This window comes from Elephas maximus, chromosome 19 (genome assembly GCF_024166365.1).
Source record: "Elephas maximus indicus isolate mEleMax1 chromosome 19, mEleMax1 primary haplotype, whole genome shotgun sequence".
In the NCBI taxonomy this organism is placed as follows: domain Eukaryota; kingdom Metazoa; phylum Chordata; class Mammalia; order Proboscidea; family Elephantidae; genus Elephas; species Elephas maximus.
In genome coordinates, this window is record NC_064837.1 from 64,599,975 (window position 1) to 64,624,254 (window position 24,280).

Genomic DNA, 24,280 nt, shown 5'->3' on the forward strand with positions numbered 1-24,280 from the left:
CACGTGGCATCTTCCTCCTGTGTGCCGTGTGTGCGGTGTCTATTCTGCCAAGACATCACACAGAAGTGATTAGGGTTAGGGCCCACCCTACCCTGGTATGACTCATTAACATAATAAAAGAAAGCCCTGATTTCCAAACAGGGTCACACCGGTACCAAAAAAATATGCTGCCTTCAAGTTGACTCTTGACTCAGCGACCTTATAGGACAGAGCAGAATTGCCCCATAGGGTTTCCAAGGAGTGGCTGGTGGATTCCAACTGCTGACCTTTTGGTTAGCAGCCCAAGCTCTTAACCACTGTGCTCCCAAGGCTTCACTCACAGGTATAGGGGTTAGGACTTCAACGTGACTTTTTGAGGAACACAATTCAATCCATAAAAGCCTCTCGGCAAACACAGCGCCACTGCCAGCTGGTCTGGCTCGCCCTTACCATCCAGAACATTCTCTGCCCAGCAGTCTGACTCCAGACTCAAGAAGAGCCAGCTATGGGAAGAGGGGCTGGTATTCAGCCTGCTCTGGAGAGAACGTGTAATAAACTCATCATGCCATCTTTTGAGGTGGCGCCTTGGCCAGGGACAGGTGCTCAGTCCATGCTGTCATTTGGAGCTGCCTTACCCATGGTGGAGCGTCTAAAGCCAGGCTTCCTGATGCGAGCTCGGCACTGCTTTTTCCCTCAAAAGCTGGGAGGTCTTATATTTAGAAGCAGCGGAGATGATATCACTACCTCTTGACTCCTGTTAAAATAAAAACCCAATTAAGCCAATAACAGAAATTGATTAAAATTTATTCAGTATAGGATTTGTGAATCGCGGTAACATTTTGACTAGAAAGTCAAAAATACTCTGAAGATGAGAACTTCCCAAATTCTTCTACCACATCTTATCAGTATTGCCATGGAAACAGGGCCAGGACACTGTTTCTATAATAACAATTTACCCTGAAACACAGCTTCCAGGCAGACCCTGGAGTTCCTGTTTGCTGAAACTGACTACATGTGGATAAGTCTCCAAAAGAACCCTAGGCCGAAGGCAAAACGGTCATCACTCAGCTGCCTCCTAGGCCATTGTTTGATTTAAACATGACTTTAGGAAACCAGTTTCTTCAAGGTTCAAAAAGACACCTAAGGGCAAATGATCCGGGTAAGTCACCCCAAATCCATGGACCCCAAAACATGGATTCCAGGATAATTAAAACTGTTTCTCACTCTTAAAGGAGCCCCTGGGTGGCGCAAATAGTTAACGCACTTGGCTGCTAACCCAAAGGTTAGGGGTTCGAGTTCATCTAGATGCGCCTCAGAAGAAAGGTCTGGTGAACTACTTCCCAAAAATCAGCCATTGAAAACTCTTTGGAGCCTGGTTCTAGTCTAACACACATGGGGTCGCTGTGAGTCTGAATCATTCAGCAACTGTTTTTTTGACTCCGAAAACTGCTGTTCTAATATTCCAGAGGCTGGTGTGCCCCAGTGACATGTAGGTGCAGATAAGAAGAATGTACCTGCCTTTCTTCCTCCTTTCATTCATTTAATTAAAAATGTATCAATTGCTTAGCACAGCAAACTACTACTTATGAGCCAAATCAGGTGGGCTTCCTGTTTTGTATGGCCTGTGAGGAGAGAATGGTTTTTACATCTTTAAACGCTTGGGGGAAAATCAAACGTGTGCAACCTATTTCGATGATAGAGAACACTAACTGCGAACCTTAGTTAAGTGAAATATTACCTGTTGCCGTCGAGTCGATTCTGACTCATAGGTACCCTGTAGGACAGAGTAGAACTGCTTCATAAGGTCTCCTAGGCTGTAAATCTTTACGGAAGCAGGTTGCCACACCCTTCCCCCACAGAAGCAGCTTGGTGGGTTCAAACCTCCAAGCTTTTGGTTAGCAGCCAAGCGCTTAATCACTGCGCCACCAGGGCATCTTAAGTGAAATATTGTCCCTCCCTCAAAAGAATACATTTTTCTTATTGGTAGACATGGATTACTAAAGATTACTCTTAAAAACTGTTGCCGTCGAGTTGCTTCCAATTCATAGCATCCCTATAGGGCAGAGCAGAACTGCCCCATAGAGCTTCCAAGGAGTGCCTGGTAGATTTGAACTGCTGACTTTCGGTTAGCAGCCGTGGCACTTAACCACTACGCCACCCAGGTTTCCAAAGGATTATACTTAGTCTTTGTATTTTTAATTTCATCAGTGAAGAAATGTATGGAAGTTTACTTTCTCTTTTGGTATATAAATACCTATGTAGTATCTTAGGTTTTTGCCTTTTGTCCCCCAAAACCTAAAATATTTCTTAACCGACTCTTTACAGCAAAGGTTGGCTGACCCCTCACGTAACACATCACCTTCTGCTAAATTCTGGGACTACAGGTATGTCTAAGGCAGCCATGGGCTGTGACTTCATGGCGTTTGCCAATTAGCAAGGAAGACAAGTGACACGATCAACATGGATTTGCTTAGACACACGTTCCGAGTCTTATGTGGACATTTGGTAAATATTTCTTGAGTCTTGTGCTTCCTGTTTGGTTTTTGTTTTTTTTTAGTCTTCATTTTTTTTTTTTAATTGCAAAAGAATGATGTAATCTTTTCAAACTTTACAAAACTGTATAAGAAATAATCCAACAACCGGAAGGCGGGGAAAAAAAAAACTCACCCATAATTTGATGCAAGTTCTCCAGGTTTTGTTCTAAGTATTTGTAGAAAAAGTAATCCCACTATGCGTGTTGTTCTGCAGTTGCTTTCTCCACTTAATACTGTGTCTTGGACACGTTCCCACCATTCTTTAAATTCTGCTGTGCTTTCCATCACTGACGAATGAGTAGAGAGGAGGAGAGAGAGGGTTTGGAAGATTCCAGAACTCCATCAAGGGAAAGCATCATCTTCTTGCCAGTGATTTGTCCACTTGACAGCTCTGATGGGAGTCTTCTCGAGCACCACGCACAAGCTTTCCTGAGGCTCACACGCAGAGAAAGCAGCACTCAACCACTGTCAGCTGAATGGATGGGCAGATGTCTGTGCTGAAGGATGTGGTAGTTGTACATGTGTTTTTCAGTTGGTTTCATAGGAACAGGGCTTTGAACTGGTTCATTCCGGTTCAGCCCCCTGCTGAGAATTTGCTTTTCCACCCCAGGTATATTGAATCAGAATCTACATCTTAACAGGTGATTTTCTTTGTGTGTGTGCACGCATTAGGTGTGTATTTGCTAGTTTACATAGCAAATTTATTCCCCATTCGATAGTTTGTACATAAAGGGTCCCATAACCCTGGTTTCACTCCCCATGATGTGTCAGCGCTGTCCCCATTTCCATCCTAGGTTCCCTGTTTCCTTTCATCCTATCCTGGTTTTCTATTCCTTCCTGCCTTCTCATCTTTGCTTTTGGGCAAATGTTTCCCTTTTGACCTCGCATAATTGATTGTCCTAAGGAGCACGTTCCTCTAGGGTGTTATTGTTTATTTTATGGGCTTGTCTGGTTTAGGAGCCCTGGTGGCACAGTGGTTAAGAGCTTTACTGCTAACCATAAGGCTACGGGTTCAAATCCACCAACCACTTCTTGGAAACCTTACGGGGCAGTTCTACTCAGTCCTATAGGGTCGCTAAGAGTTGGAATTGACCTGATGGCAATGGGTTTGTTTTTGTTTTTTGTTTTGCTTTTGTCTCTACTAGTGGTTCTCAGAATTGGTCCCTAACCAGTAGCATTAGCATTGCCTGTGAACTTGTTAGAAATGCAAATTCTCAGCAGGGGTTTGAACCCAAACAAACCGGTTTGAAGCCCTGCATAGGAACCCTGTTGAGAAAGTTTCATTAAGTTGCAGACTTTCATTAAATCATAGCCGATGAGGTGGATGGGCGGGGGTGCTGGAAACCCAGGGAATACCGGAGGAGGAGCAGATGTGGGGGATGAGGACCTCTTTCCCACTAGGCTAGGTTTGAGGGGTGTGTGTGATGTCCACATGGAACTGTCCTGCAGGCTACACTGGCCTGGACTGGTGCTGGGGAGGAGGCCTAGGCGGGAGACGGGGATGGGGAGTCAGCACACACGTGCAGTTGCTAACGCATGGAGAGGCAGCGATGCGCTGAAAGAGAGGGAAGAATGGAGTATGGAACAGCTACATTTGAGGGGAGTTGCTGGGTGGTACAAACGGCTAACTCACTTGGCTACTAACTGAAAGGTTGGAGGTTCAAATCCACCAGAGGCATCTTTGAAGAAAGGCCCAACAATTTACTTCCAGAAAATTAGCCACTAAAAACCCTCTGGAGCACAGTTCTACTGTGACACACATGGGGTCGCCATGAGTCACAGTTGACTCCGCAGCACCCGGAATGTTTGAGGAGCAAGTGGAAGAAGGAGCTGGAACAGAGGCAGAAGGACAGCCAGAGAGCAGCGCCTTGGGGAGCGAGGAGGAGAGGCCTGATGGGGAGTGGTCCACACCAACAAGTGGTGCCCCAGGTGGAAGGAGGACAGAAAAGCCCTGCAGGGTCAGGCAGCTGGGAGGTCTCAGCCTTTGCCCATCTTCCAGGGGAAAGCTGCTTTCCCTCGTCTGGAGCAGGGAAGGAAGGGCTGGCCAGCGAACTGTTTGGACTTTGTGGTTGGAGGCTAGCTCGTCCTCTTCCCAAACTCTCTCGAGCTCCAGGTGCCCTGTGGTGACCCCACACTCTGACCCTCAGCCTCCCAGATCTCAGCTGGTGTCAGCGGAAGGGAATCTGATTAAACCTCTGTGACTCACGGTCTGCTGCCCACCCCATTCCCGCATCCCCATCTTCCCTGTCCCCAGAGGGTGTGGTGTCTCATGGTGGCATCTCAGGCTCAGTAGAGTGCCTTGTCAGAGAAGTGGAAGGTCCTAGTCACCTGGGGCTTACAAAAAGAACTCCCCATGTGTGTCAGAGTAGAACTGTGCTCCACGGGGTTTTCAATAGCTGAGTTTTTGGAAGCAGATCATCAGGAATTTCTTCTGACATACCTCAGGGTAGCCTTGAACTGCCAACTGTTAACACCATCCAGAGACTCTTACCCTTCCATACTCTCCACCTTTACTAGCTGGCCACAGAACAGCACCCCAATGCTGTTCTTTCATTCTCCTCTTTTGTATTCCTGAGACATGGACTATGGATGATTTCCTTAGTCTGGGGTCCCCGATTCCCCCCAAAAAGCCAAGTCTACATGAGCCCCAGCCTGAGTAAGGGTTTGTACCTTGGGCAAGTATAGCTGCCTGTTGGTTGCTCAAGTATTATGGTAGCTCAGACCTTTAAAAGACGGAGCGAGAGAAGAGAGTAACTTTGAGTGGAGTTTGGCAAGACTGATGGTTCTGGAGAGGACGAAAAGGAGTCTTGGTCTGAGATACCAGGGAAAGGTCTGATTGACAAGAGCAACGGAGATACTTAATTAGTAACAAAAGGAGCCCTGGTGTTGCAGTGGTTAAACGCTCAGCTGCTAACAGAATGGTCAGCGATTTGAACCCATCAGCCACTCCAGGGTAACCAGTTCATTTCTGTTCAAACCCCTACTGAGAATTGGCATTTCCACCCCCCAGATATACTGAATCAGAATCTACATTTTAAGGTGATCTCCAGGTGATTCTTATGTATAATAAATTTTGAGAACCACGGCTCTACTAGTGGGTCTCAGAATTGGTCCCTAACCAGCAGCATTAGCATCACCTGGGAACTTGTTAGAAATGCGAATTCTCAGCAGTGTGCTTCTTCATTCAAGCAGACACATGAAACCAAATGGATGGCTCCTGTCTGGAGGCGGAATGAGAAGGCAGGAAGGGACAGGAGCTCACTGGATGGACACAGGGTGGGAAGGAGGAGTGTGCTGTCACATTATAGGGATAGCGACTAATGCCACATAACAATATGTGTATAGGTTTTTGTATGAGAAATTAACTCGAGCTGTAAACTTTCACCTAAAGCACAATTAAAAAAAAAAAAGGAGTTCAGCTGCTAACCAAGATGTTGACAGTTCGAATCCACCAGCCGTTCCTTGGAAACTCTATGGAGCAGTTCTACCCTGTCCTGTAGGGTTGCTATGAATTGGAACCAACTCAACGGCAACAGGTTTGGTATTCTTTTTTTGTGTGACAAAGGAGTCGCTTGGTGGCTGGAATGGTTAAAGGCTTGAGTACCAGGCACAAGCTCACACCTCATGCCTCGGAAGACAGGCCTGGCAATCTGCTTCCAAAAGGTCACAGCCTTGATAATCCTGTGGAACAGTTCTACTCTGTACACATGGGGTCGCCATGAGTCAGAATCGACTCAATGCCAACTAGTAACAACAGCAACTGGTAACAAAAAGTGGATATGGGGCCCCACCATTGATGTGACTGATGCATTCCTGAGAAGTTTTTAGGTACCAGGTGCTGTGCAGTACTGTGGCTACAAAGACAAGTCTCCACTCTCCAGCACTCCTACTCTTCCAGGGAAGCTGGGAACGCAATCAATGGACCCACTGGGCGAGGTTCCACAGCTTCAGCCGCAGAATTATTCCCACAAAGCGTGATCTCCCTCCTTCCCCTGATGACCCCACTTTGTGAGTTTGTGGTCCATGCAGCCTGAAAGTAAGGCATGCAAGCAGCTTAGATGCAACTTAAAATTTTAGAACTTTGTCTCGCTCAACTCTGTGGCTTGTTTTAAGTATTGATTTAGGACATGGATGGTTTCTACCAAATGTTATTATATTGCATAAGTATCAGCCAAGGAAAATAAAGTCTAAAAAAGTGACCAGCCAATCTCTTCTACGGAAGAATTTCAAATAATTTAGGTAGCTACACCACCCTTGCAGAGGGTCAGCGAAAGAGAGAAAGGCCCTCAAAAAGATGGATTGACACTGCGGCTGCAACAATGGGCTCAAACATAGATAGCCATGATTGTGAGGATGGCACAGAACCACACAGTGTTTTGTTCTGTTGTACATAGAGTCCCTATGAGTGGGAGCCGACTCAATGGCACCTAACAACAACAACACCCTCAAGGAAGTGGAGCCTAACTCCCCACTCTTTAAGTGTGGGTTGCACACAGTGACTTCCTTCCAAATAGCACAGTATGAAAGTGGAGAAGTAACTGTACAATGGAGAAACCTGACAAACATGACCTCAGCCAGGTGCTCAAGGTCAACAACAACGGTGATAAGTCATGTTGACGGTACACACCTTGATAGGATGTGATGAGAATGGCACCTCTATAGTCTCCCTCCCCAAAACCCATAACTCCAGTCTAACCATGAGAAAAACATCAGACAAATCCCATTTGAGGGTCAGGTACAAAATACCTGACCAGTCCTCCTCCAAACTGCCGAGGTCTTCAAACACAAGGAAAGTCTGAGAAACTGTCACAGCCAAGAGGAGCCTAAAGAGACAGGACAACTAAATATAACGTGGTATCTAGATGGGACTCTAGAACAGAAAAAAGATATTAGGGAAAAACTAAGGAAATCAGAATGGAATATGGGTGTTAATGACAGTGTACAAATATTGGTTCATGAATTGTAACACATTTACTGTACCGATGTAAGATGGTAAAAACGGGAAGCTGGCGTGGGCATAAGGGAACTCCTGTACTACCTTCGCAATAGATCTGTGAATTTTAAACTGTTCTAAAATTAAACGTTTATTTTTTAAAAGTGGCCAGTGGAGTGGGTTGTGGATGACCTGGGGGTATCTAGAGCTGGGGCTGCCCTCAGGGAAGAATTTCAGTTGCCGGTTCTGCTGTGATTGGGCGGAGAACTGAGAGAGAGACCTTGAATTTGGTTTAACTAGGTCTCTGAATAATCCTAATAATCCTAATGATATGACTTCATGCTGGTGTCCCAGTTCTGGGAAGCTGAGGCCTCTCTGCAAACCCACTATTTGGGGGTGGAGGGTATGGGGTAGGGGAGAGGTGGAGGCAGCAGGTAGGTAAGAAGGGGGAATAGGAAAAGTCAAAAAGAAAGCTGCAGCCTCCTTTCTCATATTATCTTCATGGTTTACTAAGACCCCCCTTACTCATCCTCGGAGCCCCTGCGGAGTGCAAACAGTTAATGTGTTTGGCTGCAAACCCAAAGGCTGGCAGTTCAGAATCACCCAGAGGCACCTCAGAAGAAAGGCTGGGCAATCTACTTCCAGACAATCAGCCATTGAATGGAAAGATGTTTCACGTTCATGCACTGGAAGACTTAATACTGCTGAGATGTCAATACAACCCAACGCGATCTATAGATTGAACACAACCCTGATCAAAATTCTAACAGCCTTCTTTACAGAAACAGAAAAACCAATCTTCAACTTCATGTGGAATAGCAAGAGACCCCACATAGCTAAAGAAAGTAGTGTTGAAAGAGAAGAACAATGTAGGAGGACTCATACTTCCTGATTTTAAAACTTGCTGGTCAATTCAGACAGCCCTGGTGGCATCGTGGTTAAGAGACTGACTGCTAATCAAAGGTCAGCAGTTCAAATCCCCCCACTAGCTGCTCCCGGGAAACCGTATGGGACAGTTCTACTCTGTCCTGTAGGGCCATTATGAGTCAGATTGACTCAGTGGCAATGGGTCTGGTTTTTTGGGTTTTTTTACACAGCTACAGTAATCAAAACAGCCTGGTACTGGTATCACAATAGACACACAGACTGCTATAACAATAGACACATAGATCAATGGAATAGAACTGAGAGTCCAGAAGTAAACCTACACATCTGTGGCAAATTGATTTTTGACAAAGGCGCTAAGTCCATTTGATGGGGAAAGAAGAGTCTCTTCACTAAACAGTGCTGGGAAAATTGGATTTCCATGTGCAGAAAAATGAAATAGGATCCATGCTTCACACCATACACAAAAACAAATTCAAAATGGATTAAGGACTTACACGTGCAAACTAAAGCCATAAAATTCTTAGAAGAAAAAGCAGGCACGAGCTGTCAGGCCTAGCTTTTAACAATGGATTGTCTAATATAATAAACAAAAGCACAAACAGCAAAAGACAAAATAAATAAATGGAATCTCATAAAAATTAAAAATTTTCGTTCATCAAAAGACTTTACCAAAAAAGTCTAAAAACAAGTTACCGACCGGGACGCTATCTTCAGAAACCATATATCCAACAAAAACCTAATAACCAAAATAAATATAAAACTTTGACAGCTTAACAACAAAAAGACAACCCAATCATAAATGGGTAAACGACATTTCACCAAAGAGGACATTCAAATGGCCACCAAACACAAGAAAAGATGCTCAGCAACATTAGCCATCAGAAAGATGCAAATCAAAACCACAGTGAGATACCACTTCACCCCTGCTACGATGGCTAAGATAAAAAAACAGAAAACAACAAATGTTGGTGAGAACGTGGGGATTTTGGAACCCCAACCCACTGCTGGTGGGAATGCAAAATGGTACAGCTGTTGTTGAAAAGAGTGTGGTGGCTCCCCCCAAAAACTAAATCTAGAACTGCCATGTTGTTGTGTGCCTTCTAGTCCATTCCGACTCACAGCGACCCTATAGGACAGAATAGAACTGCCCCATAGAGCTCCCAAGGAGTGGCTGGTGGATTTGACCTTGGTTTGGAGGTTTAGGGTCATGGTTTCATGGGACAGCCAGGTAATTGGCCTAATAACAAGCAGCCATCCAAGGCACAACAATTGGTCTCTATTCACCTGGAGCAACAGAGAAAGGACAGCCAGGAATGGGAGGAGGATATGGTATCTGTGGCTACTTGCCTCCAGGAACAACTGCCTCCTTTGCCATGAGACCAGAAGAACTGGATGGTGCCCAGCTATCATTACTGAACATTTTGGTCAAAGATTCCAGAGAAGAATCCTGATCAAAAGGGGTAAAATGCAGAACAGAATTTTAATTTCTCATAGACTCCAGGCTTCCTGGAGCCATAAAGGTTGGATGAACCGCTAAAACTATTGCCTTGAGATCATCTTTAAACCTTAAACCAACAATATCCCCTGAAGTCTTCTTAAAACCAGACTGCAGTTTAGCTCATAAAAAACCGAACTCATTGCCGTGGAGTCCGCTCCAACTCATAGCAACTCTATAGTACAGAGTAGAACTGCCCCATAGGGTTTCCAAGGAGCGGCTGGTAGATTCAAACTGCCGACCTTTAGGTTACCAGCCGTGCTCTTAACCACTACACTACCAGGGCTGTATACTGAAAAAACCAAACCTGTTGCCATTGAGCTATATAGTATACAGTATAATCAGGAAGTGTGAGTCCCCCTACTTTGTTCTCTTTCAGCACTGTTTTCTTTAGTTATTTGGGGTCTCTTGCTACTCCACATAAAGTTGAGGATTGGCTTTTCTATTTCTGTAAAGAAGGCTGTTGGAATTTTGATCAGGGTTGTGTTGAACCTATAGATCGCTTTGGGTAGTGTTGACATCTCAGCAATATTAAGTCTTCTAATCTGTGAACGTGGAACATCTTTCCATCCTCCATAGGGTTTTCAATGGCTGATTGTCTGGAAGTAGATCGCCCGGCCTTTCTTCTGAGGTGCCTCTGGGTGATCTTGAATTGCCAAACTTTGGGTTAGCAGCCAAACACATTAACTGTTTGCACTCTGCAGGGGCTCCAAGGGTGGGGAAGGGGGTCTTACTAAACCATAGAGATAATATGAGAAAGGAAGCTGCAGTTTTCCTTTTGACTTTTTCTATTTCCCCTTCTTACCTACTTGCCCTCCTTCCCCCAGACCCAGAATAGTGGGTTTGAAGAGAGGCCTCAGCTTCTCAGAGCTCTGGGCAGGGCGGGGAGGGTGTCTGCGGGCCATCCCCACCAGCCGATGCTCCCCTATAGAATGGATCCATTTCTTCTGGAAGCTTTGCCTGGATCTGATTGGTCTCTGACCACAAAAGCCAAGTAATGTTCCTCATCTGGCCCCAGTCACCCCTCAAGGAGGCCTTTGCTCTGAGCAGCTAGCAGGAGCGGGGCCCAGTGGGAGGGCTGGTGGCAGCAGGCCTTTAGGGCCAGGTCTTTGGTGAGTGTGGCCTGGCAAATGGGCCATCTGGTGGGTGATGTTGCCACGTCCACCCTGCTGGTGGCAGGTGGGCAGGGGTGAAGATACATCAGGAGAAGTGGGGTGAGCGAGGGAGGGGTGTTCATTTTCTTCCTGTGCTTCCACAGCTCCAAAGCCTGTCCAGGGCTCCCCACAGGAAGCGGGTCTCCTAGCCTGCGTCTCAGGACTGCCCCCCAAGCTGACCCCAGCTGACCGAAGCAAATTCTTCTCTGATTCTTCCCCTGCAGGGACTGTCAGCCCACTGGCTGTGCCCTGAAACACCCTTGCCCCAGGACAACCACAGTTCACCGTTCACATGCCCTCCCCACAATCTGGAATGCTCTACTCCTCCCTCCCCTGCAACTCCCTGTAACCACTTTTCAAGGCCTGCCAACCTCAAATCCCACGTCTGGGATGACACATTCTCTGTCTGCCCCAGTCCAAATCTCCGGCGCCCTTCCTTGAATGCCAAGCCCAGCCATCCGCCGTGGGCATTACAGTGCTACAGTCATTCAGGTGCTGGCCCTGCCATCGGCACTTTGCAGGCTCATCCCAGTTAATCCTCCCAATGATCCTGTACGAACTGCCACTGTCCCCCTACTTTGCAGATGAGGAAAGTTGAGTCACACGATTGGTAAGTGCCAACCTGCGATTTGAACCCATGTCTTCTAACCCCAAAGCACCTTCTTTTAGTTTACATTATCTCACTTAATAGCTTCAACTTCATGAAAAACATGGCTCTTTTCATTTTTTTTGGTTGTAGTTTTTTTATTGTGGTAAATAGGTAACAAAACAACTGCCATTTCTGCAATCTTTACAACTCATCTCACTCATTCATTCAACACTTAATGCATGTTTACGATGTGCTGAAGGAGCCCTGGTAATGCGGTGGTTAAAGCGCTCGGCTGCTAACCAAAAAATTGGCGGTTCACGCCCACCAGCCGCTCTGCAGGAGAAAGATGTGACAGTCTGCTTCTATAAAGATTCACAGCCTTGGAAACCCTAATGTGCATTTCTGCTCTGTCCTATAGGGTTGCTATGAGTCAGAATCAACCAACCCAGCAACAGGTTGGGTTTCTGGGTGGGTACAATGTGCCAGTCACTGAACTAAGCTGTGGAAATACAAAGTTCAGGGGACTCCAGCCCCTATTCTCAAGGGGTTTCCAGTCCTGGTGGGAAAGTCAGATGGAGTCATTACACAAGGCGCTGGGGATATGGTAGCAGAGGGTGGGATAGGGACAGGAGTGGATTATCCAATAAGCACAGTGCTTACCTTGCTTACCGGATCATCTGTAGTGAACAGTTTCACATTTTTTTTTTCACCACATCAAAGGTTCTGCTTCTAGGTATGGCTGGCATCTGTCTCTCTCCCAACGCCACAGCACCTTCCTACAGAATCAAAGCCTCTTTCAAATGTATAATCCCAGACAGGGGCAGATGGCCCAGTAAGCAAGGTAAGCACTGGCTCACTTTTGCTTACTTGCTAATCTGTAGTGAACAATTTTACTACAGATGACCTGGCAAGCAAGGTAAGCACCGTGCTTATTGGATAATCCACCCCTGGATGGGGGTTATAATTCCCATTTTATGGATGAGGAACAACAACAACAAAAAAATCAAACCCATTGCTGTCCAATCCATTCTAACTCATAGCAAGTGTATAGGACAGAGTAGAACTGCCCCATGGAATTTCCAAGGAGAGCCTGGTGGATTCAAACTGCTGACCTTTTGGTCACTTAACCACTACGCCACCAGGGTTTCCAAAATGAGGTAAGGAGTGGCAAAATGACTGCCAAAATTCCAAGCAAACAAATAGCAGAACCGACATCACTAACCATGGCTCGCGAGGTCGGCAGCACAGACTACTCTTTGTATTTCTCCGTATCTTGCCCAGTGCGATTTGTAGACTTGGAAAGTCACTTTGGCAAGGCGCCCTAAGAACACTTACGATCATTATCAGCCTTTCACTAACTTGTCGGTTAATCTCCTAATTCCAGAGGACCCCCTCCCCCGCCCCACCCGCCCCGAAAAAGGAGAGGACCCTGAGCACCTTTCCCGCAGAGCGACTAGGGCCATCACGTGCTCTGGGTCGTCTTCGCCCCGCCCCGCCCCGCCCCGCGTCCCGGGCCCAGCCGGGGTTGCCAGGCAACCGGTAAACTCCGCTTCCCGGAGCCGTTTGAGAAGCGCTGGAGCCGAGACCCAGGCTCTGGCACTTCCCCTTCGGCCCAGCGGCGGAGGAAGCGGACCGAGGGTAAGGGGGAACGGAGGGTGCGGGGAAGACGTCGGAGCTGAAGAGGAGAAAGGAGGGTAAAGGGGCGAGAAACTCCTTGTGTGGGAGTGGGGAAGGGGTGCGTCTTCCTAGGATAGCTCTGCTACACGGTGGGTGCCAGGACTGGGCTGGCAGGGTCCTGGCCCAATAGTCTCACCGCCCTGCACACTTCCCAAGTCTCAGGATCCTGCCGACTCTGAACACCTTGCCTCCTGCACCCCCTACGTTTATGGGGCCCCGCTACACTCTGCACCCTGAAGGTTCACGGTTGAATGGATGGGAAATATAGCTGTGGACTGGGTGGTGGGAAGACTGGCTGGTTAGGAGAACTTTCTGAGAAGCATGGGAGGCAGGATATTGATAATTATTGAGCACCTGCCTAGTGGCAGGTACTTTGAATGGATCACTTCATTTATTTCTCAGCCCCACAGTGGGCATTACTGTGCCCATTATACTGTGCCCATTATACTGTGCCCATTATACAGATATCATGTTCAAGGACACATAGCCTGTGCATGTTCCTCTTTCCTGTAAAGAGCTCAAAGTTTATCACGTACTCTTGAACTGCAGAAGTGCATTTCAATCCCACCCCTCTTGGGATCATTCCACTTTATTCTTCACATGGGAAGAGGAAGAGGAGGAGCTGTGGGGAGCTCTGAAGGAGAGCCTGGTGTAGGGTTCATGTTCATGGCTAGGCACTCCGCACCTGACAAAACGAGTATTGAGTCCCTTCTCCAGCATCAGGCACTGGGGATAGGAGGGGAATAAAAGATCATAGCTTTTCTGTCAAGGACATGACATTGGCATGAGAAAGCAGGTGAACATTATATCCACATCCTCCTCCAGGTCTGGGGCCCTCTCCCACCCTCTCCTGTCCTCAACACCTTCCTGGTTGATTCCATGTCCTCCTCCTTCCACAGCTCCCTATATCTCCCATCTCCCTGGTGGAGTTCACCCCGGGGTGACCCCGTTACTCACATTACCCTAGCAGAAAGTATGCGGGGGTGGGGGATCCCTAGGGAGGTCAGCCTCTTTTGTAGGGACAGTGAGTCCCATTAAAAAAAAAAAAAAAAAAGCAAATGGCCATCCAAGATGTATCAATTAGTCTGAACCCACCTGGAGCAAAGACGAATGAAGAACACCAAAGACACAAGGCCAAGAGACAGAAAGGACCGCATAAACCAGAGACTACATCAGCCTGAGACCAGAAGACCTAGATGGTGCCCCGCTACAACTGATGACTGCCTGGCAGGGAACATAACAGAGAACCCCTGAGGGAGCAGGAGAGCAGTAGGATGCAGACCTCAGATTCTCATAAAAAGAGCAGACTTAATGGTCTGACTGAGACTAGAAGGACCCCAGAGGTCATGATTCTGTTAGCCCAAGACAGGAACCATTCCCAAAGCCAACTCTTCAGGGATTGGACTGGACTATGTGATAGAAAATGATACTGGTGAAGAGTGAGCTTCTTAGATCAAGTAGACACATGAGACTATGTGGGCAGCTCCTGTCTGGAGAGGAGATGAGAGGGCAGAGGGGGTCAGAAGCTGGACACGAGAATAGAGAGTGGAGGGAAGGAGTGTGCTGTCTCATTAGGGGGAGACCAACTAGGAGTATATAGCAAGGTGTATATAAGTTTTTGTATGAGAGACTGACTTGGTTTGTAAGCTTCACTTAAAGCACAATAAAAAAATTTTTAAAAAGTTGCCATTGAGTCAGACTCGTGGTGACCCTATAGGACAGATTAGAATTGCCCCACAGGGTTTCCAAGGCTGTAATCTTTATGGTAGTAGACTGCCACGTCTTTCTTCTTCAGAGCAGCTGGTGGGTTTGAACTGCCAGCCTTTCAGTTAGCAGCCTAACCTAGCACTTAACCACTGCACCACCAGGACCACAGAACTCCAGAAGGTGAGTAGAGAGAGGGAAGGAAGTGCTTCCTCTGCCCCTTCTTCCTCGTGACTCCTCCAGGGGGCTGCCACCAGGGACCAAGAAGAGGAAAACTGTCTCTTTACAGAGTCCAGTGCAAAGGGCAGGGGGGCCCTCCAACAGGCCTTCCACCAGGCTCCCATGTTGCTACCCCTCGTTCCCACCATCACTGCAGACTCGGCCTCACTCCTAGCTTGGAAAATGCACTTTCTTTTAAGCCCAGGAGGTTCTTTCCAGGAATCATCTGCTCATTATCGCAGCACAAGGCAGTTTTGTTCTTATAATCGGAGAACGTTTCCATCTGACTGCCCCAGGATGCAGGAGACGGCTGCGTTTTTGATGTTGGGACCAGTGCAGTCAGGCTCTGCGAGTCCTTGTGTTTGAGACTCACCGCTGCATTCACAATGCCTCTGGGTCTGACGAGTCTGATGGTTCCCACGGTGGACAGGCTCCTCCGAAACACCCAGAGGGCCTCAACTCTGCCCCCGCCTCCCTCGTATCCCCGTGGGCAGACAGCCCCCCCACCCTCCCACCTCCGCACTGTTTAGGGGAAACCACCCTGCAGCACTTGTCTCATGGTGAGGGGAACATCTCCTGAGACCCCCTGTCCTGACCTCGATATTCATCTTGATGCCCTGCTAGCTATTGAGACAAAGCCTGCTCTGGGTCCTCGAATGAGCTGTCTTCCCATCACCGGGCCAGCCTTTAAATATCCTCTCTGTCTGCCTCCAGACAAGCAGACAATGCGTCTGTTCTCACCCTGGCTTGGCCTCGGGAAGCAACGAGAAGGAAGGCAAAGCTGTTAAAAAGATGATCCGGGCCAAAGAGGCTGTTTGTGTCTTCCTGGAGTTTCCTCATTCTCTCAAGCCTCCTTGTGTCCCTTGGGAGCTGGCTGGCTCACAGCACTTGTCATTTTAAAGGCGAGACAGACAGCCCACAACTGCCCGAGTCCGGGGGGCGGGGGGGGCACAGGTGCTGAGCTGTGACAGTATGGTGGCAGAGGGGGAGACTGTAGTTCAATTTGCATTCTTTTTCACGAAGCCCTGTCTTTGTCCATGTGAAACACTTTAGGGCCACCTGCTGCAATTTGTACTTTATCCTCTTCTCTGCCCTCCAAGCCTGCTTCAACCCAGGGCAGAGAGTTCCAAACCCACAAGAAAGAGGGACAAACTGTTTTCCATGAGCATCTGGTTCAGGTTGACTTATGCAGGGGCTGAGGGTGGGATGGGGCGGTCTGCCTTCCGGGAACAACTTTGTGGTTGCAAAGGGACCCAGGAGCTGCCCCAGGGCCCAAGGGTGCCCCTGGCACCTCCTTCTAGGTTCTTGCACAGCCCTTGGCCCTAATCCCAGGGTCCACCAGTTGGGGCCCCCCTGGTCTGCTTCCTTGAAGCCCTGGGGCTGGGGGAAGGTGGATTAGACACATATCTGATCACAATAGTCATCTGGGGTGATTGTGAAAAATACAGATTTCTAGGCCTCACCCCAGACATACAGATCAGCATCTCCAGGAGTAGAGTCTGGGAATGTGTATATTTTTAACGAGCACCCCAGGTATGAGAGATTAAGAGCCCCTCACTTTAAATCAGTGATTCTCCACTTCAGCTGCACATTGGAGTTCCCTGGAGAGCTTTAAAAAATACTGACAAGAAATTCTGATTTAGTTGGTCTGGGGTCCAACCCCGGGCGGCATGATTTTTCAAAATCCTCCAGGTGTTTCTAAATGTGTAAGCAAGGTTAAGAACCACGGCTTTAAAGCCAGGTGGGCCTGGGTCCTGGCTCTGCCTGGACTTGAGAACTGTGACCTCGGACAAGTCATTTAATCTCCCTGAGCATCAGTTTCTTCATCTGTAAAATGGGAGTCATAGTAACTGCCTTGGGGATTGTGGCGAGCTGGCAGTGAGAGGGTGCCCACAAATGGCTGTTCATGGTGCCTGGAACTTAGTAGGTCTTTATATATGTATTCTAGATACAGTCTTTTATCAGATATATGATTTGCAAACATTTTCTCCAAGTCTGTGGCTTGTATTTTCATTTTCTTAATGGTGTCTTCTGAAATGAAAAAGTTTTTAATTTCAGTAAAGTCCCGTTAATCATTTTTTTGGCCTATGTGCCGCGCTTTTGATGTCATAGCTAAGAAATCTTCACCTAACCAAGGTCGTGAGGATTTACTATGGTTTCTTTGGAAAGTTTTATAGTTTTGGCTCTTATATTTATGTCTCTGATCCATCGTGAGTTATTTTTGTGGATGGTGTGGGGAAGGATTTATGATCACTCCTTGGCATGTCGACGATGTCCAGTTGTCTCAGCGTCATCTGTTGAAGACGCTGTTCTTTCCCCCTTGAATGGCCTTTCCCTGTGGAATTGAATTGGCACCCTTGTCAAAACCAATCGACCGTAGGTGTATGGATTTCTTTCGGGACTTTGGTTTCATTTTATTGATCTGTATGTCTATCTTTATGCCAGTACTGGACTGTCTCGATTACTCAAAGTCGGTCTTGATAAGTGTTGAATGAGTAAGTGAAATAATGGAGGCTGTAATTAGAACGAGGATGAAGCGGGCAGTTTGGCATGTTATAAAAACCCATGCATTCCTAGAAAAGTGTGTGTTACTAGATTTATGGTTATTTTTTTTTTAATGGAATTCATTTTGGGTGTCCTTGAGGGCATTCTTGGTCAAAAATCCGTTTACACAGTTGCTTTGTAAAGTGAATTACTTCCTTAGCATTTCTGTTGTGTATTTAGTGTTTGATCAGTTTTGTAAGTTTGGGTATTTGTCCACGGATTTTTTTTTTTTTTGACTAGGGAACACGCCCTCTAAGCATTTTCCTGCCTAGTTTCTGTTTCAGTCAAAGATAGCAACACCTGCTTACAAAAACCCAAAAGCCTTTGGTTTTATACCTCCCACAGCAAGGCTCTCGTAAAATTCATCTTCTCCACTCCATCCCCCACCCCCATCACCCAGCCAACAGCTGTTTTCCTTGGACCCTGTGCAGGGCCAGGAGCTTTATGTTGTTAGCTGCCATCGAGTCAGCTTCAACTCATGGCAGCCCTACGTACATCAGAACAAAACGTTACCTGGTCCCAGACCACCTTTGTGATCGTTGGTATGCTCGAGCCCATTGTTGCAGCCACTGTGTATTTTTGAGTGCCTCCCAACCTAGAAGGCTTATCTTCCAGCTCTATAGCAGACAATCTCTGAGTTTCAAAAAGTAAGATGGTAATTTTATTGCCCGTTTCAGAGGGTAATTGTAAGTATTGAACAAGACAGCATTCGCCATATAGTCAGCACTCAATAAATGACTTTTAAAGCTGTAGATGCAGACTTCTGACAAATGCAGCTGTATGTGTCACCTGTGGCGGCTGTAACAAATCACCCCAAACTGGGTGCTTATAAAGGAGCCCTGGTGGCACAGTTGTTAAGTGCTCGGCTGCTAACTGAACCCACCAGTCGCTCTGCTGGAGAACAATGTGGCAGTGTGCTTCTATAAAGATTACAGCCTTTGAAACCCTATGGGCAGTTCTGCCCTCTCCTATAGGGTCACTCTAGGGTCACTATGTGACAGAATCGACTCAATAGCAATGGGTTTTGGTTTTCGGGGTGCTTAAGAACAGAAGTTTATTGTCTCATAGTTCTGGAGGCTAGTAGTCTGGATTCAGGGTGTCACTAGGACCATGCTCTTTCTGAAGGTTCTAGGAGAAGATCTTTCTTGTCTCTCCTGGCTTCTAGTAGCCCCAGGCATTCCTTGGCTTGTGGCTGCATTGTAAGTCCATTGTCATAGGGCCACCTTCCTTCCATCTCTCTCTCTCTCTGTGTCTCTTCTCTTTTATAAGGACATCACTCATATTGGATTGGGACCCACCCTCCTCCAGTATGACCTCATGGTAACTGATAACAACTTCAATGACCCTATTTCCAAACAAGGTCATGCTCACAGGTGCCAGGGATTGAGACTTTAACATATCTTTTCTGGAGGACACAATTCAATCCATAACAGACCCCTTACCCCTCACCAGATTGAGACCCTGGGGATGCCCCTGGCGAGACCCATGGAGACTGGCAGCAGCCAGGCCGGGCCCTCCCACACCTGTCCTCTGCCCTCACAGCCAGCACCATGGAGATCGTGTATGTGTACCTCAAGAAGCGCAGCGAGTTCGGGAAGCAATGCAACTTCTCAGACCGCCAGGCTGAGCTGAACATCGACATCCAGCCCAACCCCGAACTGGCTGAGCAGTTCGTGGAGCGGAACCCTGTGGACACGGGTATCCAGTGCTCCACCAGCATGTCGGAGCATGAGGTGTGTCCCTGGCCCAGGTCAGCGGGGCGGCGGGCTACACGGGTCAGTGGGACTGGGTGTCCCTGTCCACCTAGAGGCCAGTTAAAGGGGATCAGTGGAGATGCTGGCGGTGAGGGGACAGAGTCATCCCAGACCCACTGCAGTGTCCAGGCTCAGGAAGGCACTCAGTGTCCTACTGGAGTCATTTCAAGCATTTGCTACAGCTGGGAGAGGTGTTGTGAGGGGGTGGGGATTAGAATCTAGTAGGTAACTTGAGAAAAGAAAAATGTCTTCTAGAAAGCTCTGGCCTGAAGAAAATTTCAGGTTGAGAGAATGGAGGGCTATGATCACGCTGTTTGGAAGCCCAGGTAGCTCTCTGTCTGAATCAGGTGATCAGCTAATGATTGGGCCAGAACTGCTGAGGGAAAATCTGATGGAATGAGACAAGCCATTACTCACGTCCAGACTCAACTGAGTGAAAAATCACACTCAATTTGGCCAAAACTGACGTTCAGCTGCCAGGTTGGTATGGTAGTACCCGTGACTCACAGTTCAAATGAACTGACCTTGCTTTCCCACAGCTGATTGCTGTCATGGGGACCAGGACGCCTAGGTCCTTGGCATAGCCAACTAAACAAGATGGCGCGTGGAAGTCACATCATAGTAGGGCTCTCCTGTCAGCAGCTCCGCCCTGTTGAGACATTAAGCTTTTGTGAGAGCCGACTTAAAAATGGAAAGGAGTAAAATGAATGGGCCATCCTACCTGCTACAGTGAGCAGATGGGCAAAGCAAATCCAAACTCTTGTTTGTCTGTGTGTGTGTGTGGTAAAAATATATATAACAAGACATCTGACAAGTCAACAATCTTCACACGTATAATTCAGTGGCACTGACCACATTCATTGTGTTGTGCAACCCTCATCACTAGGCCTTTCCAAATTACTCACCACCACCCCCTGTTTTTATGCATCAATTTCTGTGACGTTGTAAACGGCAGGGAGGAGAACGAATGTTACTTCTTTTTTCACTGGAATCTCAGAGGGCAAATGGCTGGGCTCCTCTGGTCCATTAGGACTCAGGTAAGGCCAGAATTGAATTTTCCGTGGCCACTAGCATCAGGTACAAAGCTGCTAACTCCACAGGGTGGCATTTCATGGCTACCTGTATCTGCTTGCGAACCAGAAAGTTCCCTGACAGGACCTGAAAACGTGGTGGTTTTGGCCAGGGGCGCCTCATGGGTCCATCCCAGTGGCTGGCTGCCTGGGAGCCCCAGGCCGTGGTCTGCAGAGGCAGCCGGATGCTCACGCCTGGGTGGGCATCTTCTCACTTGTAGCTCTCTGTTTAGGCCAACACAGAGCGGTTCGAGATGGAGACTAGGGGGGTTAACCACGTCGAGGGGGGCTGGCCCAAGGATGTGAACCCCCTGGAACTGGAGCAGACGATCCGCTTCCGGAAGAAAGTGGAGAAGGATGAGAATTACATTAACGCCATCACGCAGCTCGGCTCGGTAAGCTCCTTCAGCTCTACCTGTCTGGGCCCCACCTGCCACTTCATTCCCAAGTGGGGGGTCAAGCCCGATCAAGTGCCCAGCCCTGTGCTGAGTCCATGTAGCTCTTCAGGGGAAGGGACCTGGCTGCTGACCTTAGGGGGCGTCTGTCTGGGGACACAACAGCAGGAAGATGGATGAGGCAGGGAGATACAAGTGCTAACCAGGCTGTAGGGAGAATTCTAAAAAGTGGGAGTCCCTGGTTGGTACAAATGATTAAGGCACTCAGCTGCTAACTGAAACATTAGAGGTTTGAGTCCACCCAGAGGTACCTCTGAAGAAAGGCCTGGCGATCTACTTCCAAAAGGTCAGCCATCGAAAACCCAGTGGAGCACAGTTCTACTCTGACACACATGGGGTCGCCATGAGTTGGAGTCAACTCAAAGGCAACTGATGTTGGTATGAAAAGTGGGGAACCCCTTGGGCAGAGGACTCCAAAAGAACCCCACCCAGAAACTCCCTGCCAATAGGGATCATTCATTCATTCATTCAAATTTGGAGTGAACGTCTAGTCTGCCGGGCACAGTAACCAGTTACTTTTCAGATACTTGCTTCCTAATTGCCTCTTTCTGCCCCATGAAAATTTTAATGCCATAAAGTTCTTTAGGTGGCAAAGACAGTTTATGCTTGACCGCTAACCTAAATGTTGGCGGTTTGAACTCACCCAGTGGTACTGCAGAAGAAAAGGCCTGGCAATCTGTTTCCATTAAGATTACAGTCAAAAAACAAAAAACCCTACGGAGCAGTTCTACTGTGTAACACATGGGGTTACCATGAGTTGGAACCAACTCGATAGCATCTAACACAACAACAACAAAATATCGATTTTCAAGAAGAAACACTTTTTTTTTAAAATAATTTTTATTGTGCTTTAAGTGAAAGTTTACAAATCAAGTCAGTCTCTCACACAAAAACCCATATACACCTTGCTACACACTCCCAATTACTCTCCCCCTAATAAGACAGCCCACTCTTTCCCTCCACTCTCTCTTTTTGTGTCCATTTCACCAGCTTCTAACCCCCTCCACCCTCTCATCTCCCCTCCAGGCAGGAGATGCCAACATAGTCTCAAGTGTCCACCTGATTCAAGAAGCTCACTCCTCACCAGCATCCCTCTCCAACCCATTGTCCAGTCCAATCCATGTCTGAAGAGTTGGCTTCGGGAATGGTTCCTGTCCTGGGCCAACAGAAGGTCTGGGGGCCATGGCCACTGGGGTCCTTCCAGTCTCAGTCAGACTGTTAAGTCTCGTCTTATGAGAATTTGGGGTCTGCCTCCCATTGCTCTCCTGCTCCCTCAGGGGTTCTCTATTGTGTTCCCTGTCAGGGCAGTCATCAGTTGTAGCCGGGCACCATCTAGTTCTTCTGGTCTCAGGATGATGTAGTCTCTGGTTCATGTGGCCCTTTCTGTCTCTTGGGCTCATAATCACCTTGTGTCCTTGGTGTTCTTCATTCTCCTTTGATCCAGGTGGGTTGAGACCAGTTGATGCATCTTAGATGGCTGCTTGCTAGCGTTTAAGACCCCAGACGCCACTCTTCAAAGTGGGATGCAGAATGTTTTCTTAGTAGATTTTATTATGCCAGTTGACTAAGATGTCCCCTGAAACCATGGTCCCCAGACCCCTGTCCCTGCTATGCTGGCCTTCGAAGCATTCAGTTTATTCAGGAAACTTCTTTGCTTTTGGTTTAGTCCAATTGTGCTGACCTCCCCTGTATTGTGTGCTGTCTTTCCCTTCACCTAAAGTAGTTCTTATCTACTATCTAATTAGTGAATACCCTGTCCCACCCTCCCTCCTTCCCCCTTCTCATAACCACAAAAGAATGTTTTCTTCTCAGTTTAAACTAAAGAAGAAACACTTTTAAACACATTTTAATGCCGTAGGTATACTGTATATCTGTTTATATGCTGTGTGTATGTATGTTCTTCCCTCAGAAAACCCGTCGCTGGTAAGTAGATTCTGACTCATGACGACCATATAGGACAGAGTAGAACTGCCCCATAAGGTTTCCAAGGAGCGGCTGATAGATTCGAACTGCTGATCTTTTGGTTAGCAGTAGAGCTCTTAACCACTGAGCCACCAGGGCTCCTCACACATAAAAGGAATAATATGATTTTGCCCTGTAAGAGCCAGTTTTCACCCTCTGGGGGGCGAGAGCATCCCTGCTGAGAATGCATGGGCTCGAAGGATGGGAAAAGCCCACTAGATACTTCTTGGCATCCCCTTCCAGACTCCATCCCAGGCCTACTCAGTCTAGAAGGACTTCTCTTTACTGCTCAGATCACTGGTGTCTTCTTCTCAGATCATGGAGCACTGCATCAAGCAGAACAATGCCATCGACATCTATGAGGAGTACTTCGATGATGAGGACCCGGTGGAGGTGACAGAGGAGGCCCCTTCCGCTAAAACTATCAATGTTTTCAGGTACCTCAAAGGCCAGGCAGGTGTCTAGCCAACTCTGTCACTCTGTGGACCAAAACCAAACCCATGGCCATCAAGTCGATTCCGACTATACTGACCCTATAGGACAGAGTAGAACTGCCCCAGAGGGTTTCCAAGCGAGGAGCAACTGGTAGATTCAAACTGCTGACATTTGGTTAGCAGCCAAGCTCTTAACCACTGCACCACCAGGGCTCCTTTCCTGTAGGCAGGTGCTCCTAAAGCCACCTACTCCTTGCCGATTACTCTGAGCCATGAGTTCAATCCCCTCTGTGCGAAGACCCTGATAAGGGACAGAGTGTTAAGAACCCAGTGGAGAAGTCCTTACCCTGGGGGTGGGTCTGGCTGAAGGAAGGGGAGGGCAGACTCTGGGGAAAAACTAAGGGAATTTGCAAAGCGGTGTAGGAAATTGGTGTTGATTCATGCAGTATAGAGAAAATTGTCACAACTGGGCCCACATACAACATTGTGATAGACAGTGAAGAAATCAAAGTTGTCAAGGATTTCATTCTACTTGGATTTCTATGAAGATTTCAATCAACGCCCATGAAAGCAGCAGTCAAGAAATCAAATGACATATTGCTTTGGACAAATCTGTTGCAAAAGACCTCTTTAAAGTGTTCAAAAGCAAAGACGCCACTTTGATGTCTAAGGTATGCCTGACCCAAGCTCTGATATTTTCAGTTGCCTCATGTGCATGTGAAAGCTAGACAATGAATAAGGAAGACCAAAGAAGAATCGACACATTCGAATCCTAGTGTTGAAGAATATTGCATACACCATGGACTACTAGGAGGATGAACAAATCAGCCTTAGAGGAAGTACTCCGAAGCAAAGATGGCAAGACTTTATCTTGCTTACTTTGCACATG

The 24,280-nt window shown here is 47.5% G+C and overlaps 2 protein-coding genes across 3 annotated transcripts in view; both read left to right on the forward strand.

Annotated features, from left to right (window-relative positions):
• The window catches only part of TTYH2 (tweety family member 2), a 45,987-nt gene extending 43,575 nt beyond the window's left edge, over nt 1-2,412 (forward strand). The window contains exon 14 of the mRNA XM_049861439.1: nt 2,305-2,412. Within this exon, the coding sequence (XP_049717396.1) occupies nt 2,305-2,373 (69 nt within the window). The 3' untranslated portion in view covers nt 2,374-2,412. The remainder of the gene's footprint in view (nt 1-2,304) is intronic.
• A 10,720-nt stretch (nt 2,413-13,132) lies between these two features.
• The window catches only part of DNAI2 (dynein axonemal intermediate chain 2), a 32,316-nt gene continuing 21,168 nt past the window's right edge, over nt 13,133-24,280 (forward strand). The window contains exons 1-4 of one of the 2 annotated variants that reach the window (XM_049861429.1): nt 13,133-13,210; nt 19,259-19,449; nt 20,774-20,935; nt 23,273-23,394. In XM_049861429.1, the coding sequence (XP_049717386.1) occupies nt 19,267-19,449; nt 20,774-20,935; nt 23,273-23,394 (467 nt within the window). In that variant the 5' untranslated portion in view covers nt 13,133-13,210; nt 19,259-19,266. Of the gene's footprint in view, nt 13,211-19,258; nt 19,467-20,773; nt 20,936-23,272; nt 23,395-24,280 lie in introns of those variants that run through there. The other variant, XM_049861430.1, reaches the window with a different exon arrangement.